This window comes from Manihot esculenta, chromosome 17 (genome assembly GCF_001659605.2).
Source record: "Manihot esculenta cultivar AM560-2 chromosome 17, M.esculenta_v8, whole genome shotgun sequence".
Classification (NCBI taxonomy): domain Eukaryota; kingdom Viridiplantae; phylum Streptophyta; class Magnoliopsida; order Malpighiales; family Euphorbiaceae; genus Manihot; species Manihot esculenta.
In genome coordinates, this window is record NC_035177.2 from 7,847,596 (window position 1) to 7,858,756 (window position 11,161).

General features: G+C 41.3%; 1 protein-coding gene and 1 long non-coding RNA gene across 2 annotated transcripts in view; one reads left to right on the top strand and one right to left on the bottom strand.

The window, feature by feature from the left end:
- Positions 1–2,184: 2,184 nt before the first annotated feature.
- On the top strand, positions 2,185–4,098 carry LOC110607794 (polygalacturonase-like). The gene is made up of 3 exons (XM_043952380.1): positions 2,185–2,310; positions 2,398–2,703; positions 2,770–4,098. Exons 1-3 carry the CDS (start codon positions 2,185–2,187, stop codon positions 3,436–3,438), a joined length of 1,101 nt encoding a protein of 366 aa, XP_043808315.1. The 3' UTR covers positions 3,439–4,098.
- Positions 4,099–4,698: 600 nt separating this feature from the next.
- Positions 4,699–11,161, bottom strand: part of LOC122722313 — a 13,057-nt gene continuing 6,594 nt past the window's right edge. The window contains exon 2 of the long non-coding RNA XR_006349278.1: positions 4,699–5,562. This is a non-coding gene — a long non-coding RNA (uncharacterized LOC122722313). The remainder of the gene's footprint in view (positions 5,563–11,161) is intronic.

An 11,161-nucleotide genomic window follows, 5' to 3' on the forward strand; every position in this document is an offset into this window, starting at 1 on the left:
ATTCACATTGGACGGTCGGAGGAGATCAACATTATTGATTCAAACATTATGACCGGTGATGATTGCATCTCCATTGGCCGGGGGAGCAGGCAAGTACGAATCACAAACGTAAGGTGCGGACACGGGCATGGCATTAGTATTGGAAGTTTAGGAAAGTACGAGAAGGAAGAACCTGTGTCTGGAATTTATGTGAAGAATTGCACAATATACGACACCGACAATGGCGTGAGAATTAAGACTTGGCCCGCATTGCATGGTGGCAGTGTGTCGAATATCCAGTTCGAGGATATCGTCATGCAAAACGTCAGCAATCCCATCATTATAGATCAAATGTACTGCCCGCATAACGAATGCAATCGCAAGGTAACTTTTCAATTTTTATTTTTTCACAACAAGAAGGAGAATTTATATATATGGGTGTGTTACAATTATGCTAAAATATTGCGACTTTTTGCAGATGCCATCAAAAGTTAAAATAAGCGACGTCATCTTCAAGAATATTCGAGGATCGTCAAGAACGCCCACAGCCGTTCAATTGACATGCAGCAGCAGCGTACCATGCAAGAACGTTGAACTTTCTAACGTTAACCTCCAGTACACCGGATCTAAGGGTCCTGCAAAATCTATTTGTACAAATGTTAAGCCTAAGATTATAGGAAAGTTGATTCCGAGAGGATGTTAATGCACTCACTTGTTGATTCTTAATTTAAACGGAGAATGTTTCTCATTTGTCTGACGCACAGTATAGTAATTTTACAAGACTATCATTACACTTTTTAAATTTAAATGAACATAGTCAGATATGATTTCAATTTAGCTCTATCCAAAATAGAAAATCAATTTAAAAAATTTACCTATTAAACAATGTGCTTCATTTTACTTAAACAAATATAAAAGCTCACCAATTACTGAATATATCAATTGATATTAAAAGATATATTAAAAGAAAATCAATTGATATTAAATACTATATAAATACTTCTTTAAGTCCTCTATTTCTATTTGAAAAGTTAATCAACATATAAAACTTGGAATGCAAGATGAAATAATAAAAGATATATTATTGAATGAACTTAGTAATTTAATAGTGTCAAAATTCAAAATTAAAACGCGCTGTAAATTATGTTGCGGTGTTAAAATTCAACTATATCAAAGTTCAAGATGATACTTTTTAATTGAAACGCTATAATTTGAAATTAATAAATTTGATATAATGGAATTTATTTTCCTGTAGTCATGGGCTTAGCATTATAATTCAAAATTCATTTTCCTTTTCAATTAAAATAATGCTGTTCAAAAATATATATCAGGTTGTTCTAAATATTTATCCTTTCGCTTTTCTAGCATAATTTATTTTCCTAATAAACCATTTATCCGTGATCGGCTATGTAACTGTGCTGATTCTTTTTTCAATTCTTTATTCATTTATTCAAGAAGTATTTATTTGTTTCGGGAAAAAGGAGAAATATATATATACATATATCCCGTTGTGAAGAGATGAAGTCTCATATTAAGATGTTCGGAGATTATTATTGTGAATTTCTTTCTTTCTTTTCCTTTTCTTTTTTTTTTCTTTTTTATATTTGCGTTCCATTATAAATAAATAATTAAAATTGAAGCTGAGCATATTTTCGACGCTAAAATCAAGTACACGTAAAATAATACGATGCGCCTTCAGGTACCAAAGGAGAAAAGACGGAATAACGGCCTGTTAGTTCTTTTTTTCTTTTTATGTTTTCCTCTTTTCATGTTGCACTGTACTTGTCAAAATTTTGTCCTACATGCACGCGTGAGGAAATGAATTGCGGGTGCGGTCTCCGGGCTCGTTTCGCGTCCAATACGTCCAGAATATTGTGGGAGAACGAAGAGGTTGTTGCATAAGTTATACAGGGTTCCAATATAAAAGAATATGTTAGAGAGAAATGCGGAAGTTGTAGTTTTTAGTTGCAGGTTAGCGTACGTAGGCCTTTTTTTTTTTAAGCTCAAAACATTTAACGCAAAACAAAAAGGAAAAACAGAAAACGGGATGTATGAAAATGCTACAGCCTGTAATAAACCTTGAGTAAATTAAACGAGCCGCCTGAAATATAAAAGGCCTTACAGAGGAGGAGAAATGCACAAACATTTAGAAATCAATATAGGCTGTAGATATCGAAGGAGAGGAAGCGCCTTGAAAAGAGAGATATGGGTTCCAAGGTACATGTGTGCGCAGCATATTTGGTGTTACTGTTCGCCTTTACCAGCGGAGCTCAGCCCAATACCTTTGATGTCACAAAATATGGTGCGAAGGAGGGGTCGGATATCACTAAGGTATGAAAGTAAACTCGGTTCTCGATATCGCGACGGTATTTCCTAGATTATTGCTGTCAGGTCTTTCATTGCCGTTTTCGTTTTTAGGCTTTACTGAGTGCGTGGAAGGGGGCTTGTGGAGCAGCGGGTTCCGGCAAAGTCGTGATACCAAAAGGGAAGTACTCATTAGGCGTGGTGGATTTGCTAGGCCCTTGCAAGGGTGCCATGCATCTTCAAGTGGAAGGAACGTTGGTGGCGCCAGCAAAAGCTAGCCAGCACCGCAAGAATAGCTGGGTTACATTGAGATACCTGGACCGATTAACGGTATTCGGTGGTGGGGCCTTCGACGGACAAGGAGAAATTGCTTGGCAGCGGGAGAGCTGTGGCGGCGGATGCAAGAAAGCACTTCCAGTTGTAAGAAAATCCGAACGCTACTTTACTAACGGTCATTCATAGGCCCGTTCATGGCAGTAATACTAACTACGTTTTCTCTGCGTAACTGTTCTATCAAAACTGTATCAGAACCTAAGGTTTGACTTCGTCACCAACAGCATAGTCGAGGACGTGACATCCATAGATAGCAAGCAGTTCCACGTCAATCTCCTCGGCAGCAAAAACCTTACCTTCCAGCGATTTTCGGTGAAAGCGCCGGGGCATAGTCCCAACACGGATGGAATTCACATTGGACGGTCGGAGGAGATCAACATTATTGATTCAAACATTATGACCGGTGATGATTGCATCTCCATTGGCCGGGGGAGCAGGCAAGTACAAATCACAAACGTAAGGTGCGGACACGGGCATGGCATTAGTATTGGAAGTTTAGGAAAGTACGAGAAGGAAGAACCTGTGTCTGGAATTTATGTGAAGAATTGCACAATATACGACACCGACAATGGCGTGAGAATTAAGACTTGGCCCGCATTGCATGGTGGCAGTGTGTCGAATATCCAGTTCGAGGATATCGTCATGCAAAACGTCAGCAATCCCATCATTATAGATCAAATGTACTGCCCGCATAACGAATGCAATCGCAAGGTAACTTTTCAATTTTTATTTTTTCACAACAAGAAGGAGAATTTATATATATGGGTGTGTTACAATTATGCTAAAATATTGCGACTTTTTGCAGATGCCATCAAAAGTTAAAATAAGCGACGTCATCTTCAAGAATATTCGAGGATCGTCAAGAACGCCCACAGCCGTTCAATTGACATGCAGCAGCAGCGTACCATGCAAGAACGTTGAACTTTCTAACGTTAACCTCCAGTACACCGGATCTAAGGGTCCTGCAAAATCTATTTGTACAAATGTTAAGCCTAAGATTATAGGAAAGTTGATTCCGAGAGGATGTTAATGCACTCACTTGTTGATTCTTAATTTAAACGGAGAATGTTTCTCATTTGTCTGACGCACAGTATAGTAATTTTACAAGACTATCATTACACTTTTTAAATTTAAATGAACATAGTCAGATATGATTTCAATTTAGCTCTATCCAAAATAGAAAATCAATTTAAAAAATTTACCTATTAAACAATGTGCTTCATTTTACTTAAACAAATATAAAAGCTCACCAATTACTGAATATATCAATTGATATTAAAAGATATATTAAAAGAAAATCAATTGATATTAAATACTATATAAATACTTCTTTAAGTCCTCTATTTCTATTTGAAAAGTTAATCAACATATAAAACTTGGAATGCAAGATGAAATAATAAAAGATATATTATTGAATGAACTTAGTAATTTAATAGTGTCAAAATTCAAAATTAAAACGCGCTGTAAATTATGTTGCGGTGTTAAAATTCAACTATATCAAAGTTCAAGATGATACTTTTTAATTGAAACGCTATAATTTGAAATTAATAAATTTGATATAATGGAATTTATTTTCCTGTAGTCATGGGCTTAGCATTATAATTCAAAATTCATTTTCCTTTTCAATTAAAATAATGCTGTTCAAAAATATATATCAGGTTGTTCTAAATATTTATCCTTTCGCTTTTCTAGCATAATTTATTTTCCTAATAAACCATTTATCCGTGATCGGCTATGTAACTGTGCTGATTCTTTTTTCAATTCTTTATTCATTTATTCAAGAAGTATTTATTTGTTTCGGGAAAAAGGAGAAATATATATATACATATATCCCGTTGTGAAGAGATGAAGTCTCATATTAAGATGTTCGGAGATTATTATTGTGAATTTCTTTCTTTCTTTTCCTTTTCTTTTTTTTTTCTTTTTTATATTTGCGTTCCATTATAAATAAATAATTAAAATCGAAGCTGAGCATATTTTCGACGCTAAAATCAAGTACACGTAAAATAATACGATGCGCCTTCAGGTACCAAAGGAGAAAAGACGGAATAACGGCCTGTTAGTTCTTTTTTTCTTTTTCTGTTTTCCTCTTTTCATGTTGCACTGTACTTGTCAAAATTTTGTCCTACATGCACGCGTGAGGAAATGAATTGCGGGTGCGGTCTCCGGGCTCGTTTCGCGTCCAATACGTCCAGAATATTGTGGGAGAACGAAGAGGTTGTTGCATAAGTTATACAGGGTTCCAATATAAAAGAATATGTTAGAGAGAAATGCGGAAGTTGTAGTTTTTAGTTGCAGGTTAGCGTACGTAGGCCTTTTTTTTTTTAAGCTCAAAACATTTAACGCAAAACAAAAAGGAAAAACAGAAAACGGGATGTATGAAAATGCTACAGCCTGTAATAAACCTTGAGTAAATTAAACGAGCCGCCTGAAATATAAAAGGCCTTACAGAGGAGGAGAAATGCACAAACATTTAGAAATCAATATAGGCTGTAGATATCGAAGGAGAGGAAGCGCCTTGAAAAGAGAGATATGGGTTCCAAGGTACATGTGTGCGCAGCATATTTGGTGTTACTGTTCGCCTTTACCAGCGGAGCTCAGCCCAATACCTTTGATGTCACAAAATATGGTGCGAAGGAGGGGTCGGATATCACTAAGGTATGAAAGTAAACTCGGTTCTCGATATCGCGACGGTATTTCCTAGATTATTGCTGTCAGGTCTTTCATTGCCGTTTTCGTTTTTAGGCTTTACTGAGTGCGTGGAAGGGGGCTTGTGGAGCAGCGGGTTCCGGCAAAGTCGTGATACCAAAAGGGAAGTACTCATTAGGCGTGGTGGATTTGCTAGGCCCTTGCAAGGGTGCCATGCATCTTCAAGTGGAAGGAACGTTGGTGGCGCCAGCAAAAGCTAGCCAGCACCGCAAGAATAGCTGGGTTACATTGAGATACCTTGTAACGACCCCAAAATGGACCGTCACCGGCGCTAGGATTCAGGTCGGCTTAAGGCCGCCAGAACCCGTAGCAAGCCTGCTATACTCTCTGTGTACCTGTAAACCTCATACATGATCATACATTTTCAGTGAAAATAAAACTCTTTTCTGAACCAAGGCTTAACCTGTGCATGCACTATCTCTGTACTCTGTACCCATGTACTCTGTACTCTGTATCCCTGACTAGAGAGTCCCAGTAACTCTGTGCCAGGGCGTAGAATCGAGCACCTGGTCTTCCTGTCATATATGTATATGTGTATATAACACCTGTGAACTTACCATTGCCAGGGCGTAGTCAAAGGCTCCTGGTCTTTTCTATATACCTGCCAGGGCGTAGTCAAAGGCTCCTGGTCTTTGCTATACGTGCCAGGGCGTAGTCAAAGGCTCCTGGTCTTCCTGTCTGTGACTATTGGATCATTCAGCATTTACTCACATCATCAAATAACAATGCAATGCAACATATTCGTGAATACTAATGTAAACAACCTATGGCATAAACATGATGCATGAGATATGCTAAAAGCAGTTTGTGATAAAAGTCATAAGTTTAGTTCCACTCACCTCTGGCTATCTGGACTGACTGACTCTGCAGGCTCTGAAACTCTGGAGCAGTACTCACTGCTGCTCTCTCTGGTTCCTCTGGTCTGTACCTATACAGATGGACTCAAATGAGGGACCAAACATACTCGGACATACCGCTAAACATCTCCCTTTAAAACCCCTTAAAACACCTTAGACCAAACATAGAAAACATGCAAAGGAAGGCTGGACAGGGCACTTTCGGGGGCACCTTCGGCGGCCGAATGTCCCTTCCAGAGACGAAAGTCAGGCATGTTCGGCGGCCTAACTTGGACTTTCGGGGGCCGAACCTGAGTTCATCCAGAACTCAGTTTCGTGCACAAGGACGCCTGCCAATCCCTCCATCACCTGCTCAGACCTCAACACATGCATTTAACCCTTCTAAAACATGCATAAACACTTCAATAAGCATAAAGGAGCTTCAAATAAATTAAACTCCAACAAACAACACACAACAACCATACACAAAGCATAGGATCCATACACCCTAATATGGACAACTTATGCATACTCAAGCACAACTCCCCTTTCCCATCATCAAACTCATTTAAAACATGATAAAAACAAAGGATTCACTCTTACCCTTTGAAGAACAAAGGCTGGCGTGACCCCAAACTTGAAGAAATGAAGATTCAAGCTTCACAAGTTCTCAAACTCCACAACTTCTCAAAACTAGTTAAAACTCACCATAAACGTATTTTTCTTTGAAAGATTTGATTAGAAACTCAAGAAAATCACCAAGGGGAAACATGTGCTTGTTCCTGACCCAAAGGAGAGCTTAAGCACCTCCATAGCCAGCCATATCCACTTAAAAAAAGTGAACCACCGCTTCACGTTCGGTGGCCAAAGCTACATGTAACACCTCATCACGTTCGGGGGCCGAACATTGAGTTTAGGGGGCCGAACATGAGCTACTTTAGGCGGCCGAACTTACACTTTAGGGGGCCGAAAGTGGCAAAACTTTCCTTAGCCTTTTTTCTTCAAAACTTATTCCTTTGCTAAAACAAAAGCTTAAAACATCTAAAAACATTTTAGAAAACCTCCACTCTCCCTTCAGGGATGCTCTGACATCCTCGATTCCACCGAACGATAGGAATTCTGATGTCTGAACATGCCGGGTATTACATTCTCCCCCCCTTAAGAACATTCGTCCTCGGATGTTCCTAAAACAAATTAGAAACATACAAAAACAAAACACAAGGAGGAAACTAACCTCAAAATAAATATGGATACTGTTGGAGCATAGACTCCCGCGTCTCCCATGTGCACTCTTCTAGGTTATGGTGGTTCCATAGAACTTTCACCATCGGAATCTCCTTGTTCCTTAGCTGTTTGATCTGCGTGTCCAGAATCCGCACTGGCTGCTCTATATAGGTGAGATCTGTATGAATCTCCACCTCAGGCTCACTCAGAACCTGATTCGGATCTGACACAAACTGTCGTAGCATAGAAACATGAAATACCGGGTGAATCCTCTCCATAGAAGCAGGTAAATCCAGCTTATACGACACATTTCCGATCCTCTGCAACACCTCAAAGGGTCCAATGTACCGTGGAGCTAATTTACCCTTCTTCCCAAAACGAACCACACCTTTCATCGGAGACACTTTCAGCAATACCCAATTACCCTCCTGAAATTCTAACTGCTTTCTGCGAACGTCTGCATAACTTTTCTGTCTACTTTGAGCTGTTCTGATTCTATCTCTGATCATGGGCACCACTCTACTAGTAATCTCGACTAACTCTGGCCCTGCCAGAGCCTTCTCTCCTATCTCTTCCCAACAAACAGGGGATCTGCATTTTCTCCCATATAAAGCTTCATAAGGAGCCATTCCGATGCTCGCATGATGGCTGTTATTGTAGGCAAACTCCACCAAAGGTAGATGCTGCCTCCAAGAACCGCCAAAGTCTAACACACATAGGCGAAGCATATCCTCTATGGTCTGGATGGTCCTTTCTGACTGTCCATCAGTCTGTGGGTGGAAAGCAGTACTAAAATCCAATCTTGTGCCCATTGCACTTTGCAGACTCCGCCAAAAGCGAGAAGTAAATTGAGGTCCTCTGTCTGAAACTATAGACACTGGAACTCCATGTAATCTCACTATCTCATCCAGATAGACCTGTGCCAACTTATCCACAGAATAGTTACTCCGTACTGGAAGAAAATGAGCAGATTTCGTGAGTCTGTCCACAATCACCCATATCGAGTCTATCCTGTTGGACGCTACTGGTAAACCCACTACAAAATCCATGGCTATGTTCTCCCATTTCCACTCTGGAATCGGTAATGGGTTAAGCATTCCTGCTGGTTTCTGATGCTCTAATTTCACCCTCTGACAAACCTCACAGGCTGTCACGAACTGCGCCACTTCTTTCTTCATGGTTGGCCACCAATAGACCCTTTTCAGATCCTGATACATCTTGGTGGCTCCTGGGTGAACACTATACCTCGCATTATGAGCTTCCCTCATAATGTCTTCTTTCACACTGCCCCTATCTGGTACACAAAGTCGACTCCCATAGCGAAGGATCCCTTTACTGTCAAATCTGAACTCTACACTATTGCCTAGCTGAACAGTCCTGGCAATTTTCATCAACTCAGGGTCCTCATGCTGTCTCTGTGCTATCTGCTCCAGAAACATAGGTGTCACTCTCATCTGTGCTATCAACGCACCTGTACCAGACAACTCTAGCTGTAATCCCTCGTCAAAGAGCTTATAAAGCTCCATCACAACTGATCTCCGCTCTGCTGCTATATGAGATAAACTGCCTAGTGACTTCCGGCTTAGGGCGTCTGCGACAACATTCGCCTTACCCGGATGATACTGGATCTTACAATCATAATCACTGAGCAATTCAACCCACCTTCTCTGTCTCAAATTCAGCTCTCTTTGACTTAAGATGTACTGTAAACTCTTATGATCAGTGAAAATCTCGCATTTAACTCCGTAGAGGTAATGCCGCCACATCTTAAGTGCAAAGATAACTGCTGCCATCTCTAGGTCATGGGTAGGGTAATTCAACTCGTGCTTCTTCAACTGTCTAGAAGCATAAGCTATTACTCTATCACTCTGCATCAAAACACAACCCAATCCCACTCGAGATGCATCACAGAACACTGTGAAATCCTCATTACTGATAGGCAGAGCTAACACTGGTGCTGTTGTCAATCTCCTCTTGAGCTCCTCAAAGCTCTCTTCACACTGGTCTGACCAGATAAACTTCTGGTTCTTCTGAGTCAATTTGGTCATAGGAGCTGCTATCTTTGAGAAGTTCTGAACGAACCTCCTGTAGTAACCTGCCAGTCCCAGAAAGCTTTTAATCTCAGTCACTGCAGTGGGTCTGGGCCAGTTAGCTACAGCCTCTATCTTCTTGGGATCTACCTCAATACCCTCTGCTGATACCACATGTCCCAAGAAGGAAATGCTCCTTAACCAAAACTCACACTTCGAGAACTTGGCATACAAACCATGCTCTCTCAGTGTCTGCAGAACTATCCTCAGATGCTGGGCATGCTCCTCTGCATCTCTGGAATACACTAATATATCATCGATGAAAACAATGACAAAGTGATCCAGAAACTCACTGAAAACTCTGTTCATGAGATCCATGAATGCTGCAGGGGCGTTAGTCAACCCGAACGGCATCACTAAGAACTCATAATGCCCATATCTAGTTCTGAAAGCTGTCTTAGGCACATCTGCCTCTCGGACTCGCAACTGATGATACCCGGATCTCAGATCTATTTTCGAGAAACAACCTGCTCCAGCTAGCTGGTCAAACAGATCATCAATCCTAGGTAGAGGATACCTATTCTTGGTAGTGACCTTGTTCAACTGTCTGTAGTCGATACAAAGTCTGAGGGATCCATCCTTCTTTCTGACGAAGAGCACTGGAGCACCCCAAGGTGAGGTACTAGGGCGGATGAACCCTTTATCTACCAAGTCCTGCAACTGTTCTTTCAACTCTTTTAACTCTGCTGGCGCCATCCTGTAGGGAGGAATAGAGATAGGGTTGGTACCTGGCAATAATTCAATTTCAAACCCTATCTCCCTATCAGGTGGTAGTCCTGGCAAATCGTCTGGAAACACATCAAGAAACTCTCGGACTACTGGTACTGCGGCTGGTTCCCTCACCTGACTGTCTAGCTCTCTCACATGAGCTAGAAACCCCTGACAACCCCTCCTAAGCAAACGACGAGCCTGAAGGGCTGAAATCATACCTCTGGGTGTACCTCTCCTGTCTCCTCTGAAGACACACTCTGACCCATCCTGGTCTCTGAGACTCACTATCTTCTCTCTACAGTCCAAAGTCGCACTATATGTAGATAACCAATCCATCCCTAGAATGACATCAAAATCCGTCAAATCTAGAACCACAAGGTCAGCTGGAAGGTATCTACCCTCTATGAACACTGGACTGAAACGACAGACTGACACTGCCACTGATGGGTCACATTTAGGTCCACTGACCCAGAGAGGATACTCTAACTCAGAACTGATCAAACCCAATCTCTCTATGGCTCTCGAAGCAATAAAGGAATGAGAAGCACCGGGGTCCATCAAAGCATACACATCTGAACACCCAATGATGAGATTACCTGACACCACTGTGTTCGACGTGTTAGCCTCCTCCTGTGTCACAGTGAAAATCCGTGCTGGGGCTACCGGATTTCCACCTCGGGAACCTGCTGCTGAAGTAGAGGCTGCCCCTCTCCCTCTACCTCTACCGCTACTCTGAGGCATGACTGAAGCTGCTGGCCGAACACCTGGCTGTACCACACTGCCTGAACTCATCTGCTGGGATGGTGCAAAAGTCATCTGAGGACAATCCCGAGCAATATGCCCTTCCTGTCCACATTTAAAACAAGCTGTAGATCCCAACCGACAAACTCCGCCATGTGGTTTTCCGCATCTTCTGCAGACTGTAGCTGTGCCAGAGCTTGAGCCACTACCTATTCCCAGACCTGACTTCCATTT

Bases quoted from the DNA above. Each gene is read 5' to 3' on its own strand.
- LOC110607794 (XM_043952380.1), top strand. From the start codon at position 2,185: ATGGGTTCCAAGGTACATGTGTGCGCAGCATATTTGGTGTTACTGTTC. The intron at 2,311-2,397 runs GTATGAAAGTAA...TTTCGTTTTTAG, and splicing joins AGGGGTCGGATATCACTAAG to GCTTTACTGAGTGCGTGGAA. The intron at 2,704-2,769 runs GTAAGAAAATCC...CAGTAATACTAA, and splicing joins GCAAGAAAGCACTTCCAGTT to CTACGTTTTCTCTGCGTAAC.